This window comes from Aythya fuligula, chromosome 14 (genome assembly GCF_009819795.1).
Source record: "Aythya fuligula isolate bAytFul2 chromosome 14, bAytFul2.pri, whole genome shotgun sequence".
NCBI lineage: Eukaryota > Metazoa > Chordata > Aves > Anseriformes > Anatidae > Aythya > Aythya fuligula.
In genome coordinates, this window is record NC_045572.1 from 13,169,212 (window position 1) to 13,187,887 (window position 18,676).

The 18,676-nt window shown below is 40.8% G+C and overlaps 1 protein-coding gene across 3 annotated transcripts in view; it reads right to left on the bottom strand.

Moving 5' to 3' along the window:
• The window catches only part of GRIA1 (glutamate ionotropic receptor AMPA type subunit 1), a 123,383-nt gene that overhangs the window by 32,485 nt on the left and 72,222 nt on the right, over positions 1–18,676 (bottom strand). For all 3 annotated transcript variants that reach the window (XM_032197089.1, XM_032197088.1, XM_032197090.1), the window contains exons 6-11: positions 14,310–14,471; positions 12,978–13,145; positions 9,349–9,453; positions 7,092–7,202; positions 5,939–6,145; positions 4,459–4,829 (exon numbers count right to left, since the gene is read on the bottom strand). In XM_032197089.1, coding sequence (XP_032052980.1) covers positions 4,459–4,829; positions 5,939–6,145; positions 7,092–7,202; positions 9,349–9,453; positions 12,978–13,145; positions 14,310–14,471 — 1,124 coding nt within the window. The remainder of the gene's footprint in view (positions 1–4,458; positions 4,830–5,938; positions 6,146–7,091; positions 7,203–9,348; positions 9,454–12,977; positions 13,146–14,309; positions 14,472–18,676) is intronic.

The window sequence follows — 18,676 nt, forward strand, 5'->3', positions numbered from 1 at the left end:
GCCTTTCCGGAAGATATATTTTAACCAAATGCATTTAACTTTAGTCAAACATAAGTTTTCTGAGTTAAAGAAAGGGTAAGTGGATTAAATTTGATAGTCTTTAATATACAGGAAGTCTCTTTTGGGCTCAAGCCATATGAAGCAATGCATTTAGAGATAACAAAAAATAGAATATCAAGCTTGGAAGCAGAGAGCAGAAATATATATTTTGCTCACTGCTTTTTTTTTTTTTTTTTATCCATTTCACTACAATCAAATAATTCATTCTGGAGGAAATGATGGGGCAGGTGAAAAATTCAATGCCTCTTTCTGCTGCAGAGGAGGTCTGGAAGCCCAGATGTCACCCCAGTCTCCTCCTCGGTGGTCCCTGGTCTGTCCTGAGCGAGGAAGGGCAGCAGTGGACTGGATGTTAGTGAGGTCCCACTCTCTACAGATGCTACGCACCAGGGTTATTTTAAGCTCTGAACACAATTTATCAAATTACATTTCTGAAAAATGGTACAATATGAGTCATATTTACTTCACATTTCTCTTGCTGCAGGCTCTTGCTATTGGCTGCAGGTTATTTATTACTTCTGACGCTTGCTCTGAGAATCTCCTTTCTGGGTCTGTATTTCACATTTAATGAGTGCTTTTGCAATTTCATGTCTGTTTTCTGAAGTTAAGGTGGCACTTCACACAGCCTAATGGTTTATAGCCCGTTTCAGACTTCACTGATTTCTGCCTGCTAGTGGTTGTGAAACCACTCACAACTCCAAAATGTTGTTTTTCTCCCATTCTGCTGTGTTTCAGTCAATACTTTGAAAACAAAGATTTCTAAGGGCAATTACAGGGACCATCTCACCTCAAACAGGACAATTTACTTTGTGTTGTAATGACTGAACCACATCACTGGTCAAGTGCTGGTACAGAAGAGGGATCTCGCACACCCCAGTGAGAAACTTCAAAGAGTTCCCAGGCTCTTTTTGGACTCATTTGGGTGGATTCCTTCCCCATGCTCATGTTGCAGCCTCCAAAGGCACAACACAGATTGCCATCAGCTGTGGCTGGGACCTTCCACAATAGGTCACAGCATGGGCTTTGTCATGCTCATTCAGACTACACTTACACATGAAAGCTTCAGAGCTTAAGGGACACCAGTCGACCTCTTCCCCAGAAACTTCACTCTGCAGAAGAGACTGTGAGCACATAACCCACAGGTATGGTCTGTCTTGGCTATCCGCAGGTCATCAAATTCATAGTGTATCATTGAAGTGTTTGGCAGTTTGTGACAAGCATACTTAAAAGGCTAATTAAAGTTCTGGCTAGTAAGTCTGTCCTTAAAAAGGACACAGTTTTCCTTCAAAAGCAAATTTTGGTCTCAGTGGGGGACTGAAGTTCCCTGGGGACTGGTCCGAGACTGAGGAATGCACTTTTACAGGAGCAAGGAGTTGCTGCAAACCTCACCACCTGCTGTGCTGAGCGATGTGTCTTGCGGTTTTGATCTTCCTTTTTTTTTTTTTTTTTTTTTATGACAAATACATAGTGGCATATGCACTTGAAAAAAAATATGCTCTGCAAAAAAAACCTCCAGACAAATTTCCCCTACTCCTTCCCAAAACAAAACTGAAATAAACAAACCAAAACCTCTACAAAAACAAAATACACCCCTGCACTTGCTCCTTTCTGCTGGGGAGAGAATGACAGAACAGATGTATAACAGAAGCTATTTATGTTGATTAATACATTACTGGGGAGATGCTGAGAGATTATAGTGATAAGTTTAGAAGCAACCGTATAGGAAATATATTGGAATAGAGCAGATCTCCACCTGCCCACCAAGTCGTTCTACCAAGTACTCATTTCTAAGTGATGTGTCACAGAAATCCTGCACCAGGTTCGTGTGAAAAATACATGTGAAAGATAGAGCGCACTCGGAGCCTTTCTGTACAACAACATCCTACGGAAATTCTCACCCTCCTGCTTCCTCCTTGCTTTCACATTTCACAGAAATATTCCTCTCCACCTGCAACCATCACAAGGAGCAGTACTCAGAGTACAGGGAGTTATAATAATTCCCATACTTCGGTTTTCAAATTCTCTCTTGCAAATATTTGTAGTCAGAAAGCGCTTTTCTGTTCCATGCTAAAGTATAGATTCCAATGACATTGGAATTTTCATTATCAAGATGATCAAATTAACAACATGAAAATAATAATGACACAATCATTTTCATTTCCAATTTCAAAGCAAAATAAAACAACACTTTGAAATGGTGATTCAAAGCATGTTGTTTAGCTAGAGCAAATCCTGTTATTTGGATCAAAATCACCTGAGACTTTTTTATTAAAGATGTTTTAGAATTTGCTGTACCACAAAGCCTCAGCTTTTCACCTATACACACTCCTCTTTGGAGCTGAAACTAGCTACAGAAAACTCCCCAAAGGAAGACATTTTCTTTCCTAAATAAGAGGAATAATGATGACAAAAACAGCAATGAGAAAAAAAATGGCAATAGCCTGATCCTAACACATGGGGCTGTGTTACAAGACAGCAATATAGTTGAAATTCCCTCTGCAGGGAAGACTTTCTGAGTGCTCCTGCTACACTCCTACTAATCAATGATCAGATGATAAAACATAATCATAAAAGCCGTCACTATCAAAATGCCCCGCAAGCTCTTATTTCCCTGCTACCACAAGCTCATTAATATTTGGATAAATTGGCATCTGATGGCCAACAAGCTGGTGCCTGGCCTCCCCCCGCCATCCCATGGGAGCAGCACTGAGCTGCACGCTGTTATCTCTGCTTGCTGACAGTTGTGCCTACTTCTCGTCCCCCGAGTTTTGATGCCATCTCAGCATCTGGGAAATTAACTCCTATCGACTGCATTGACTCGCAACACATCTCTCTGTTCAAATTTCCTTTGGAGAGAAGGAAAACAAAGCAGAAAAAAAAAAATGGAGGGAGGGGGAAAGAAAACAAAAGGTGTCTTTGCCATCTGCTTTTATCAGAACATCACTTCTGATGTCACCATGGCATGCGAATGCAGAAAATGCATATATTGCTTGTAGATTGATTCTTGTGACTGGCAGTACCTCTGTTTTCAGTCTAATCAGGCCAAAATTGTTCTTAGCCTGAACTGTGACAGGCAACTTTCCTGGTCCAATGAGGTTGCATGTAAACCTCAGGTGTGTGAGCGGTGCAGACATACACTGCGCCTCAGAGACACGGGAGGAAGAATGAGAGCAATCGTTCAGTTTGGTGCTTGACCTGTTCCCATGCTCTCCCTCCAATCAATGCCCCAGCAGACCTCGTGGGAGTGACAAGTACAGTGACAAGTACATGCAATCTGCACACAAAGCCACAGCTTGGTATCCCTTGTCCAGTCTCACAAATCCTAAGTGCCTCTGCCCTTGATAAAACACAGTAAGTCTCAAAAGTGTTAGCCCAGGGTCACCTGTGATCCTGCTTCATATGAATATACACATAGCACAAGAAAAATCCCACGGCCATTCCAGATGTTATTTACTGGGTATACAACCTGGACAAATAAATAACAAAATTATTCCAACTATTTATTTCCTATGTTTTAAATTATTTTTCTTATCTTTTTGCCTCTATATGAACAAAGCAAGAAGGTTGTGTGTATAATGGGCTCCTGTAATGGACAAAATCTCTACCATAAAACTTGTGGGAAGAGAGCTCTCAAAAAGAGAGGAGGTATTTCCAAACCTTATTTACAAACAGATCTCTGTTTTTGTCTCTGTCACAGATTTTCATCTTCTGCATTTCATGCATTTTTTCAGCCCCCATATATTGTGCTATATTTTCCAAAGAAAATTACCTAAAACTAATCACAACAATCTTTAATTAATACAGAGAATAAATGACTCCACCAGAAGCCCTTTTAGGAACCCTTTAGACTTTGGTCCTATTGAACGTTCAAGCAGCAGAACTATTGACTGCAATGGGAACCAAAAGGAAAACTGTACTTCTCTGACCTTTCTAAAGGCCAATAATACTTAAAGCCACATAGTGCGCTCCATAATGTTTGGCACAGACTTTATAACCTTTTACTGGGCACCTACTATATTATTTCTCCCTACTTTACTAGAATTTTATAGCTTCCCTAAAATGTTAGACTGACCTTTTTCTAATAGCAACACAATAAATGACTGACAAAAATTGATTGCAAATCGGTGGCTTTAGAAAATTGTGTTTGCATTTTTGTAAATTCCCTCAAGAGAACTCCCCAGCATAAATTTAGGATGATATTTTTTATGGTCCCAAGTTTGAGGTCCCAAGTTCACAACTGAGAGACCCGTGAACCCTTGGATCCATTCTGAATCACAAACTGATTCTGAAGTCTATACTATGGTTCAGGAAAGAAGGTCAAAGGACCTGTTCGGTTCCAAAGAATACAGAAGGATTAAATCACGTGAACTAGAAGGAGGTTCACTGAAGGAGGTAACCCACCTTGGAGAAATATCACATCCTTGCTGCATGAAAGCTCCCAGGGAGAACCAGAGACTGTTGAATATCCCAAACTCATTTGTCTGATCATTGGCTGGCTGGTCCCGTCCTTCCTCAAATTCCTCTGTGTGCCACTCATAAGGGCTGAAGCGGCTCACCAAGAAGAGGACAACACTCACTCCAATGTAGGCAAAAACAATGCACATCCATATTTCGTAAGCCAACGGATCCAGAAAGGAAAACACTCCTGGTTTGGACTTCTGAGGTTTTTTTATCATGATAGAGATACCTAAACTCATAAATGGTTTGGAAAAGTCTATAACTTCTTCTCGAACCAGAGTGATGGTTAGTGGTGCCACAGCCACATCAGCTCTCTGAAAAAAAGAGATAGAGAAGAAGAAAAGAGATTTGCATTCTGATGATAAAATATATCTACTAACACCAGCTTATTTGCCTTTGATCTCTGTTTAACCCCACTATCTGAGAAGTAATCAGACAAAACCAATTGCAAGAGAAATGTTAAAAAGAAACAGCCCATAATATTGGTGGATTATTTCCATTTTGTCACTACTGATCACCAGCTCTGTTTTGAAATCACAGTGTTTCCTTTTCCAGCCACCTAGCTCTTGTGTGATTTATCCACTGATGTCACAGTCTGATGCAGATGACTTTTGCTAAAAGGGCCTTATCATCCAGACATCAAAAGAGGCAAGGAAAGGCCAATCACCTGAAAAAAAGATGCCAGGATGTTTACTTCCATCAGAAACTGCTTTTTGATTGCATAACTGATGCAGGAGAAGAGGAAAAAAGTTCCAGTGACACTGATGTGCACTCTCCACTTATTTTATAATCAGTCTTGAAAATGGAAAGGGAAACGCATTGAAATGGTTGTTGGTACATCCCATAGAGCTCCTGGCAGGGGACAGATCATCCTTCGCTCTGGCATGGTGACACAGTGACACATAGACTTGTGCACTGATGCTCCTTACACCATCAAGGGTAAATTAGACCCCTCTGAAGAGAGAATCAGATTTAGAAGTGTAGGGTGCAGGGATATATCCGAGCAGGTGGAATGGGTGACTAGACAGAAAATGATCAAGTCCTACTGTTCACCAGTCATATACCAAGTTTTTGAAATCTTATCCTTCCTTTATCCTTCCATTATCATGCAAATATAAAATATAGTAAAATTTGGAGATTCCACCCATGAGAAAGCTTGACCTTTCAATACTTGTTCTTCCAGAAAAAAAAAGAAAATCTTCCTGGAACTGTTCAAAGAAAACATTTTGACATTTCCATGGGCATAAAATATGCTGTCCCACTCTAAATTAAAACATTTTCTTTGGACTGATTATTTGCATTATCAGAGCAGCAGTCCTTAAGATAGCACAGGCTGACAGAAGGCAGGGCTCCTTTTTACCCTAGGGCTTGAATGTGTTCTCAATGCAAGACCTAAAGACAGTGGATAAGGCGGGATACTCACCCCATATACGAGTTCTCCCACCATGCCATTCCATGTTTTGGTGTCGGGGTCCCGGGCTCCGTACTTCCCGTCTCTGACAATCTCCAGCCTGTAGTGGTAGCCAACATGCTTTGCAATCTCAGCAGCAAGCTCCACACAGTAGCCTTCATACCTCTCGTTGCCTTCAAACTGGTTGGCATTCTTCTTGAGCATCACGTATGGGTCTTCCTGGCACAGAGAAGACCAATATTGAGCCTCACTCCACCTTTCTAGAAATGCATCTCAGTGATTCAGACTAGAGCATCGTGTGCAGCTTCTGGCCCTAACTTTGTATTCCTGTACCAAAGGGCACAGTCAACATACAAAGGATTCATTTAGCAAGTACAAAGGGTGATTTTTATTTTGGCATTTTCTATTTTTTTATGCAGAAACTGCGTGCAGCTTCTGCAGTGATAGACCTGAGGGCAACAGAGAAGCTGAGGGGATTTGGGCAAGAAATCTTTCATTGTAAGGGATATTTAGTGCATCGGAGCTGTGAATTTTTACAGGCATGTCTGCCTATGTGGGCACAGGCAGAAACTAATTTGCTGGACAGGAGAAAGCCCTAAAGATGTTTAACTCAGTTTGTGTATTGTGCCTTCTCTGTAGATTCACAGCAAGCATTCAACAAATAAGTTAGTAAAATTTCATCTGTTTCTGCAGGGTGAGTGTATACAATGACACACTACATGATACCATACATTACGGGGTACTTATTGTTCCTTCATGATTATAGTGGAGATTTGTTTTTAAAGCTATGATTCAGCCTCTCTGCACAATACAGCTTATCCTTCCAAAAATTACAGCCCACATTCTGTGGGCTAAACACAAAGCACAGGTATAATGTTCCTAATTTACCTATGCTGATGCCTCTACTATCTTGTCACAATCTTTTGTATTTTCTATACTTAAGCATGAGAGCTTTTTAATACCTATTTAATTAGCCACAGCAATTTTCAGATATCTTTATGGACCCGACAGGAAACAGTAAGTGCTGTTATTATTATTGTTATTATTGTTATTGCTATTATAAAAATGATACAGTACAAAGGAAGGCACACGAGGGAGAAGAGGGAGTCAGCACATCAGGGAGATGAGGGAGAGGGGGAGATGGGCTAGAAGTCGCAGCACTTACTAGGATAGTTGTGACTATGTAAGTCCTGTTCTGGAGGCTTGTGGACTCATTGCCGGTTTGAGTATCTATGGCTGCTGGAACTAACTTTTCATCTTCATTCCAATAGCCAATCTGCCAAAGACAAAACCAGGATATCTCATTGGTATCTCCTTGTAATATTAACCAAGATATATTAACAGGATCATTCAAGCAGGGGCCTTTCTCTCTGCAAGTTCATACCCAGCCAGAGATATCTTCTCCTTATTCTTAATCTCTTTTGCAGGGAGAACCAGGATTTCTTCTGTCCCACCATGCCTACAGCCTGAGAATAACGTACACGATATGCTACGGTAGCAGGGTGCTTGTAAACACATAAAAATAAATGGCACAGAGTAGTAGGGGATTATTACTATTCCCTGCTCTACCCCTACTTCAAGAGGTCACATTTCTCCTGTGTGACTTCTTAAAAATTTTCTAATGGTGGATGTGCCTGCTGCCTGTCCAGATATGACAAGGTGATAAAATGCCATCATGCTGCTGAAAGCCTGTATGAACATAGGACTGTTCCTGTATGAACACACGATACTAAGAGGAAAGAACAAAACTAAACAACAACAAAAAAATAATCCTAGACAATGCCAGAAGGTTTGGGATTACGAATAAAAATGTAACGGTTGTCATAGGAAGAATCTGCATGTTAAACTGTGATTATTAATAATTACGGATTTGGGCTGATCTATCACTGCCTGCAGGTAAAGCCGAATGCCATCGAATATCAATGGGAAGATTGTTGTTAAGGTTATTCTCTCTGAGGGCTTGATTTTGTAAGAGGTCTTCCATCACCTCATGTGTGTATGAAGTTTCCTGAGCTTTGGTCAAGTGAAAGGAATTTCTTATCCTACTAAACAGGAAAAGGTATGAACACAGGGTATGACCAGGAGCCTGCTGATGGCAGATTAGGGATCATAACTACGGAGGAGGAGAAAAAATCTACACAGGCTTCTCGTCTCTCTTTGCTGCACAGAGAAAAGGAAAGGCATGCGAGGAAAGAGCTTCCAAAGCTCTTCCCTGGGGCAACATAAGTGCAGACATGTATGTTTGTTTTGCACTTTTAACCTGGTGGATCTAAGACACAGTGTGCATCCTGGCAGTCATGTACGTGTCTTCTAAACAAATACTATTTCTGTCACTAAATACAGAGCAAAATCAAGACATTTAACCATTTTATTTCTTCTCCTCTAGATTCTCTCTGGACTGCCAACATTTTTTCTGGAGTTCAGAGCCCAATACTGGACATAATACTACATTTGTCCTCTTATGAATACAAAGAAGAGGAGAAAGATCACTTTGCATGTCTTCAAAATGTTTTATTTTATTTCTTAATGGTGAATTTGAATTTTTTTTACATGACATTGCTGATTTGTGCTTGACTGTGGTAGTCATTGGCTACTCTCAGGTGTAAGCGTGAATGGGGGGGACTGTAAATGTAGGACTATCACTATTTATAGTTTTTCCTAGTTTTAAACAAGTATTTTTTGGGGGGGTTGGTGGAGGGATTCCAGTGCAGAGGGATTCTAGTGAATGTTCCATTCCAAATTATTTAGCAGCTCTCCTTTATCCATGGAATAACACTGTTCTTCAGATAGATAATTTGTAAAGTGGGACAAAAGTGCTTGAAGTCACATCGCCAAAAGCATCAGTGTTTCAAGGGCTTGGTGCCCCTGAAAAAAAGTAAATTTTTTCAGTGTCTGATATAGAAAGGGACCAAGACCCCAGAACAGCAGAAAAGTCTGCGGAGCAATCAGGACATAGTGGTAAACATCTTGCCACTTTAAGGAGAGCAGAATTAGGTCAAAATAAAGGGTTTCCCTGCACTGCTTAGGGCAGACAGGTTCTGCCTAGCTCTGTCTTGGCTCACTCGTTGGAAAAGAAAACCGGGAGAGTGAAAACAGACAGTCGTGTAGCTGGGCCTGAGCCAACGTGCCCTGCCAATAGCAAGACTGAGTGGGCCAAGCTTTCCTTTCCTGGAAATCCCTGCTCCACAGCTAAGATGCCCTTCTTACTCTTGATAACCCCTTCCATATGTTGTATTTTTCAGTAATACACCATGAGTTCCCCCTTGTGCTTGGCTTTCCTCATGCAGAGAGCTAAGAATGCACTCATGGTGACTCTACATGCAAGCTTCACGAGCAGAAGTGTCTGTTGAGACCTAACCACACCATAACTTGAACAGAAGGCTGGTGCCTGACACAGGATCTGAAGTCTCTTTCTCCGTTACCTTTCTGATCCCATCGTGTTTCATCTCAATCACATGGAGGGTGTAGTTGGTCCTGCGTCCCTTCTCATTAAACTGAACGTTGCCGGACAGTCCTTCGAAACGGACCTTAAAGATGTAAATATGAGAGAGCAAATCGGTCAGCATCCCACAGGGTGGCGGTTCAGCAGCAGCAAGAAACAAGGGGAGGAAGGATGGACAATGCTGCCACATCCCTCAGATTCCTGCATAAGAGCTAGATCACGTGTGCGAGCCCATCATCTTTTGGGATGTGACAGTGAGCTAAATCAGCTCTGAACTCCTTAGGTTTTCTGTTTGTTTGTGTCATCTAAATCTAACCAGGAATCAGGACTTGGGAAAAAAACTTGTCAGTCCAAACCAGGAATTGCATTTGCAGGAAATATGAAACTGTGGACATAATTCCTAGCTGCTGCTTTTTAATAGAGAAGAGTCTATCAGTTAACAAGCAAATGCTATGCCAGCCTAATAAAACCTAACAATTCAGTATTGTAAATGAGATTTGCATAGGAAGCTTTGAATCATAAATCTCTGCTGATGACACTGCCAAGCTGAAGAGCATTGCTCAGGCATCACATCCCACTTCCGTAATTTTTCCTCTCAGTGTGGGTATCTGACTTTTTGCAAAAGACCAGGAATATGGGAAAAGGAGTGTGAGCTTGCCTCTCTACAGAGGCCACGTGGAGGAGTACTCACACCACTGGAGTGGGAATGAAAGGTTTGTTCTCAGCCTTTTCACTAGCTTTGGACAAATCTGTAACCTCTGCAATTGAAAGCTTACAGTATGTAAAATGGGAACAGGTATTTGGCTGCCTTTTAAAGTGCCTTGAGAGCCTCAGAATAAAGATCGATGGTGAAGAAATGAGGATATATCACTATGGAGAAAAGCAGCTGCTAATCTGCTTAAACTGTGTTTGTTTTCCAGCTATTAGCACAAAGGTTTGTCATGAAAATGAACATCTGCCAGTATTTTCTGAAGCCGCTTCAAGTCAAGAGGTATACTTGATGACATTTGGAGAAACATGCTTTTCCCTCCTCACAGGAAACAACATGCCCATAAAAGATGGCTGTGCTGGAAAAACACTGTTGTCTTCAACACTCCCATGCCTGAAGCTCAGGCCAGAGCTCATGCTTTGTGGTTGGATATGCAGTAAAAGGCAGATGTACTAACGGCAATTCCTTCTGTCTGTAGGAATGAAATCTTAATCCTGTGGTATCTGTGTAACACTGAGACTGCAAAAGGGATCTCTTTTCTGTCATTTAGCATCCTAAGACCCCTCTCAGGGCTCCTTTTTTACCTTGCTTTACTGACTAAAACTGTTCTGTCTTTAGCTAGATGTAGCTGTTTGTCATTAATGCAAAGATTTCTTCTCTTTTCGTACAGCGAAAATACTCTGCCCCCTGAATCATTACAAAATACAGTGAGGAATGATTTCAACACTTCTAAGTACCAGTAAAATCAACTGGAGACATTGAGAATGTAAACACATTTGTGTATAAGACATGGGCATGTGGTTCTCTGCTTGGAGAGCTAGAAGAGAAGGATGCTGCAGTGACCTCTGGTCTATGGGGCTAGGCAGCATTTAGGGACCACCGACCCGCTTGCTAGACTTGGTTATTAAAAAACATTATGATAATTTTTCACAGATATTTTTGTTAATCTTGCTGAAGTACAACTGGGACCTCAGTCTTTTCAAAGTATAACTGCAAACTCAATGTATTGGCTTAAAGTAATATTCTGTGAGCATTTCCTGAAAAAAAAAAAAAAAAAAGTCTTATTTCCTGTTAATAAAAGCATACCTTTTGCTAAAATGTGTTAGATTTCTGTATTTGAAAATTGCAGAATGTTTCAAATTGCTTTTTATTTTTGGTCCTGCCATCCATGACTCCTTCCTACACTAAACAAGAATGAGGCAATTCAAGAGCTTATTCAAGGCATTTGAGTAGAAATAAGTAGAGAAACTTTTTTCTTTTAAAAAGAGCATAATGTTTTAGGCATTAGAAAATGGAAGGTGAAGAGAAAGAACACTGTGAATATCAGTAAGAATTGCTGTAATTGTGAGTCTTTACAGAAAGGATAATTCAAACCTTCAATCTAATCATAAGTTCTTTCCATTTACCTCTTTCTATAATGGAGTTATTGCTACAGCATTAAATGCTGGATGATTATTAAATTCATACTTAAAATTTCCCTTGGAGATTTCTTCCTTCACTGAATGTTTCATAACCTTTTATTTTGACCATCACAACTAAACTGGTCAAACTTTTGGAAAATTATAATTTTTCAATGGTAAAGAAACAATGTTGGGAAATCTCTGTTCGTGTTCTTTGCTCAAAATCACCACAGTTGAAAAATTAAGAGTTTTGACATTGATTGAACGAAGAGATGAAGAAACTTCAGAGGAGATTTTCAAGCACACACACAAAATTGTATTTTCTAGCCAAGACTAATTTTGATATCCTATTCTCATAAATTCAATAAAGGAAAATGCTTGAGAGCCCATTGCTCATCAGATGTCTTCCAAGTATTTCATGTTTATTAGGTAACCGATCTCCCTAATGCATCAAGGAGGCTGATTTTATTATAAGAATTTGGAGAAGCTATGACAGTGATTTGCCCAAGGTCATACAGAAAGTCAATGACAGGCTTGGGAATAAATCAAATACTAGCAATCAAATCAAATAGATTTGGGTTTAGAGGGATTTTTGTTTACCAGTACACCAAAACTAAATCAAAACAAAATATCTGGGAAAATGTATATATGATGCAAATTAACCAAATTAATTTTGTTCTTGCTTTCTTCATGGTTAAGAAAAGAAGATCGGATAAGCTATATTTGGATAATACTGAGCTAGCAGTATTTGCATGGAATCCATCTATTTTTGACACAAATGTAGCACAAACTATGAGTAAGAAAGTTGAGAATGTAGCTGAAAAAAAATTGCTAGAAACAAAGGTTAGTCTTGAAATTTAATGAAATTTCGAAATGTTCTACCTTTCTAAGTCTTTCAGAAGAGTTTATTACTTTTTTCTCTTGCTCTACATTTAATGTTTTTTTTTTTTTTTTTTTTTTTTTTTTTTTTTTAATTCAAATATCTAGGTATTTATGCGGGATGAAAAAGCAAGATTTTCAGATTATTAAGGAATAAACTTTCTTAATGACTGTTATTAAGACTTTTACCAACTGTCACAGTATGAACCAAGCTATAATCTGGGCTCTAAGAACATTTTGTAGTCAGACAACATATAAGGCAAAATTCACAGTGTTTCAAAATTCATTAGCAATCTGGAACTAAAAGAGAGTTCACAGAGAGTTGAAGGAGCTTCAGAAAATGTGGCCTGTTCTGGTCTCTCTTTTGTAAAATGGGAGATAAAAATAGGGACCCATGACCTGATGGGATAATATTTTGGCTTTTCCATCACAGAACAGCAGGAAAATCAGTTTGATGGGCTGAACCCTGAACTGTTTAGAAGACCTGGATCCTACGTGGAAGGATCAGTTTTTCAGTCTAAGTAAGTTGTTTAAGCATTTCTGCTGCTACTTGCCTCTCTTCCCTCACCCATAAGCAATTATGACTGTCCCCACAGCACACACATCAGTTGGGTTGCAAACCTGCTGCAGCGCTCTCTGGATGTCGATGCCCTGTCCCCAGGGCACGGCGGGGTTGGCAAGGCAGTCCCCGGCATTGCCGCGACGGGAGATGTCAATCCGTTGCCTCCGCAGGTTCTGAAATGCCTCGGCCATCACCCGGACCCCATCGTATGTAAGGGCCGATGTGTACTAGAAAGAGAAAAAGAGTTGCCCATTGTCAGTTAGGCTTAGTTGATCTCAGGTGTGTTACAGTGGTTTGGCAGCTTTTCAGATTATTTTTTCTGTTTTCACCCTCCCATCTCTGAAGTTCAGCAGCCTGTTGAACCCTGTAATCACTGCTGTCTTGGTGACTTGCAAAAGTTGATGCCTTCCCTCATAGAGGACAGGAAAGAGAAGCAGAAGCTCCTAATTTACCTTTTGCCCTTCTAGCCCAATTGCTTTCAGATTGCTCTCCCTGAAGAGGACTCTGCCTTAAAAGCCATTCACCTGTTACCCAAGTCTTTCTGTTTAATTAGAATCATTGACATGAACTTCTAAGGAATACATTATACTGTGTGAATGCAAGACTATCAGATCTGCTAAACCAAGTAACAAGTCACTCCTTCTGGTCATGGATGGAGGCCAGAAAACTCCAATGTGCAAAAAGTCTGCAAAGAATGAGCTTATTCAAGCAGAAACTTGTACAGAAACAAGTAAAACTCTGGTATGAACAGAAACCATTGAAGTTAATTCATTTTCATGTGATCACCTACTGATTTATTTGTCTTCAGCTTTCTTAAAATATTTCCAAAGTTGACATTTCTATTGTGAAGTGTTTGCCACAAGTGTATTTGTTTCCAAATGTCAGATAGAAAAAAACAAAAACAAAAACACACAAAATCACAACTCCCCCCCTGCCCCTTGACAGCTTCAGTCTCTTCTGTTCTGTATTAGGAATTAAAATTTACTTGCCCTCTATTGTACGTTCCGATTTGAAATGTTCAGAAACAACATCTGGAAGGGCTTTATTATCACTGGATATCTATCAAGTGGTTAAGTCAGTGCTTAAGGAGTTAATAAGGATTTTATTTTTTTCCATCCTGAACATAATGAGATGTTTAGTCCTCAGCTTTGAGAAAGATAAAAGCAAAAAGACTGAGTGAAGACACTAACTTGTGCACTGAGCAGGCAGCAGCTACTGCCTAGTAACATTTAGACAATGCTGAGGCACCTAGAACAGATAACGTTCATAATTACATTAAGTGACAGGTTTTCAGAGCGAGATTAAAGAGCTCAGTGTGATCATGAAGAGGTGAGAGTAACTTGAACTGGGCCAGAAGGACCCTAGCTTAAATGGTTTTCTTTATTACTTGCCTTTGGTCTCTTCCAGTCCACACGAGGATGCTCCCTGGCATCATTATTCCTCCACTGCTGCATGATCCTGGCAGGAACAGCATCCGTGTAATTCACCAACTGGAATCCAGTTACATTGGCTCCACTCTCCTTGAATTTTGTCAGATCAATATCCATAAATCCCTGGTACAGGAGAGAAACAGGAGACACTCATCAGATGAACACATTTTTGGGTGGATAACATGAAACCTATCTACCTAAGAATTTGTCAGCCAGCATAGAAAAAACCTCTTCCCTCTGCAAAGTAGGGCCCAATTCTAAGAGAGGCTCCACTCCCCGACCACAGGGTGAACTTGCCTTTCACATAGGCAACAGAGGGGCTCTGACCTGGGGATATCCTGCAGCTTCCATTCAGGGAAACAAATAGTCATATCAATACCAGGTCGTTTGCAAGAATGATAGCAAAATAATAGAAAAATAAATTCCAAATAATGCTAGGATGAAGATAAGAAATTCTTGGCATTTGTGAGAAAGAATTATTCACCCAACCCTAATATTTAAGCACTGTCACTACTAGAGAGGCTACTTCTTGCCAAGTCACAGTTTGTAGGGAAAAACAAATCCTGGTCAATGAACTTTAAGCAAATCAAGAAGTGAGTGGTCAGCTAGCCTGCCAAAGGAGCCCATCTGTTAGAAAAGACAGGTTGTAGAATTCACTACTTTGGGAGAAGTCTTTTCTATTTATTTATTTGTTGTGTTCAGATTAATGAAATATATTTCTTTGGTTTCCTTATTGTCCTCCCCTACCTCTTGCCCAACTGGAAGTGATGAAAACAAATGTGCAAATACACACACTTTGAGGTGGTGTTATTGAATTAGTCATTCCCACTGAGACAGAGGCAAAAAAACAATTAGAGACACTGCAAGCAGTAAGGAGAAAAGGACATTTTGTGGCCTCCCAGCTTTGATCCCATCTCTTCAGCACTGCTGCTATTCAAAACTATTTGTTGTGCTCCTTTGACCAAAGGAGGTGCAAGACCAGAGGCTTGGTCCTCGGGCTTGGGCTGCTGTGTGCGGGAGAGGTGGAGTCCGGTGCATTTTTCTTTTGAAATACAGGCATAGGAGATGCAGTCAATTATTTTCCCTGGTACCATTAAAAACCACAATGCATGCAGGAAAATGAATTAGAGAATCATGCACAATGCAATCATCTGGGCAACAGAAGAGTTTGTTCAGGCTCTGCCTTCCCCCTCCATTGCCGGCTGCTGGTGTGTGTTCTCCTTTCAACCTACCACTGAGCTCCTCTCCCTATTTTCTCTCAAATATATGATGATGGTGTGAGTTAAAAAAGCCAGGGCACATCACTCCCACGAGACCCTGGTCAGGTTCCCAAAATGGTGCTCCCTGTGCATAGGCTGGGGGAGCTAATTAGCTCATTAACTTCCAAGGTCAGGATCAAGCCGTTAGATAGAAACCTGTTGTGGGAAAAGACAGCTTGCAAGGAAAAGCCTAAATTGCTCTCTTACATCAGCGTCAGACTGAGAGAGTCATAAGTGACTCAAAAATGCCTTTAAAGACTCACACTTTTTCTTCCGGCTTTTTGTAAGCAATTTAACATCCACTTACAGGCTGAGGATTGGATGGGGATGTACAGATGCTCTAAATAGATGATTTGTTTAGCTTCAAAGTGCAGTGATTTAGGTTAAAAAAAAAAAAAAAAAAAAAAAAAAAAAAAAAAACACAGTGATGTTTTGTGAGTACATATTCCTCAGAATGCTGGTTTAACCCACATCAATCTTGTTTGTAATTGCTAGCGTAGGGGTTTCAGAAAGCCAGAGCTGTGATTAATGAATAGGAAATGCAGCATGGTAATTGTCTCTGACATCTTAATGCATTTCAGGCCAAGTGGTTTTTGACACGCAGAGCTCCTAAGGTTCAGTAAGAGGGACCTCACAGGTTGCCAACTGGTTATTCATGGCTAGGACCAAATTACACTGACATTTTGCTCCTGGGAGGTACTCAGGGGAAAAAGATCTGTCAAAAGAAACTACCACACAGCAACTTGAAGTTTGTGCCACCAGCTCCTCCTTGGAAGGCCTACAAAGGCACAAAGAAAGGTCCAAGTTCACAACAGAGTGTAAGGTGTCTGGTGTCCTTAACCCCTGCAAGAAGCATTTTTAAATAGGAAAATTCAAAAAAGACTGTGACACCAGAGACTAGACAGCAGTGGTTGAAAACACCGTCTTTCACTCAAACCAAACCATCCTGAAAGTGAAGAAAATATTTAACAGTATTCATTGGGATTTGTTTTATACAAAGCTTAAAAATAATCTGAATAGATAACAGGAACAATTTCTTCCTGAAGACTATACTAATTTTATACTATTTTTTTTTCTCCAGTGGTTTATTTTTATTTTTATTTTTATTTTTTAAAGTATGGAGAAATCTGAAGATTTTCCATTTGTTTAAGACAGTTGGAACCATAGAGGATGTCATTAACCTTGGGTATGTCCTTACATTTTGACTGTTATTAACTGCTTAAATAACTATTTTCACCTGTTATCCTTCCTCCACATGCCCCAGTACAAGGTCAGTACAGGACCTTGTACTAATTACAAAGTAATTTTAATTACTGCACCACTGAAATTTGCTCAGAGCAGGTCTGGGTGATGTGACAAAGAATGAACTGGGGAATACCAGAGGTCAGATATCTTAGAAAACAATTCCCAGAGGAGGTGAATTCTTGCTGGCTCACATACAAACAAGAATATATCATTTTTTTTTACAAATTGACTCTTGAAAAGGTTTTTACTGGTGAAGTGGCTTCAGGAATTAAATACTCTTATCTGTCTTCTTTCTGGAAGACCAGTCAGTGCTTGTAAGAACAATTAGAACAGACAAATCACAATATTTGCAAGCAAAGAAGTCATCAGTCATCTGACATCTTGTACTAAAGGCAGCCACCTGTTGCAAAGAAGGGACCTTTTATTTGGTTTTCAATTGACCATACTTGGAAAACACAAACTAAAACCAAACAAACAAACCAACCCAATTATCCAGGCTAACCTTTAGTCCACAGAAGGTAGGGGATGGAGACGAGCAGAGCAGCTGTCCCACTTGGGACACGATCGTTTAACCCACTGCGGTATCTGATCACCAGATATCTTACTGTTAGTGGACTGCGCAGAGCACAGAGACTCTACCTAAGCAATAAATACAACCTGTCATCCTTAATATTAAAGTTTTATATAGTGCAGCTCCATGTGAGGACACTACAGGAAGAATTCAGGGGAATCTGCAGCAGCTCCCCACTGCCAGCTAGGTGCCCGTGCCTGCATGCAGCCTGACTGCACCCTTGGGTGGGTGCCCTCTGTGCTTCAGTCCTGGACATGGCATCACAGATATTAATAATGCAAAGCCTCACACTACCAGGAAGTACGAAGAGATAGAAGGTATAAAATGAATGAGTGTTCCTTTACCTTGGAAAGCCTGCCTGACATCAGTAAGTGACTAAAGATTGACTGCAACCCACTGCTGTGGGGCAGCAGCAGACGTGCTTGCAGCAATGTGCTTTGTATCAACCAATTTGGAACAGAATCAGCAAAGAAATGCTTCCCTTTGCCATCAAATCAAATACAGCAAGGAGTGAAAAGGGCTGGAATGAGGTTCTCCATGGGATCTCAACGGCCAAACCCTTTTCAAAAAATTACCAGTGAATACTGCAAAAAGCTCTCTTTGCAGCCACGTCTGGAATGCAGCAGGCTGTACAGGAAAACAAGTGGAGCCTCTGGAATTTGATGCTATGTGAATTTCTTCAGGAGCTTTAGACCTTGGCTGTTTGGGATTTATCTGTTGGACACTCAGGTGTCTGGTCTCACCTCCTTACTCAGCACTGCTGGTCCCCTGGGGAGGAAGAGGAGGAATGCAGGAGCCCATGCCCCAGCCCTGTGCCATGCCTGCACCCCGGGCAAGCAGACACAACGGGACCCAGAAGTGATGCAAAGCCCCCCTGGTCCCAGGCACTGCCCAGGACACAGGTACTTGGAGGGAAACAACACTTCTGCAGGCACAGTTCTCTCTGGGACCCATCAAAGCCATGCTGGCAGGGACACTGTGGCAGCCAGCCCAGCCCCTGCCCTACAGCAGGATTAGCTGTCCCTTTTATTTAAGTTCACTTTGCAAAATAATCTCGGCAAAGCAGAAAGCACAACCCCCTGCCTGTGTATGCTGGGAAAGTGCCTGGCTTTCTCTGAATGCCATCAAATTAGCAGGCTGACAATAAACTACAAAAATCTGGACCCATCCGTGCTGATGGGCTGAGACAGCCTCCCTCCTCCATGCCTGCTCTGACTCACAGCATCTGCAGCACAGTTCAAGCAACAGCCAGG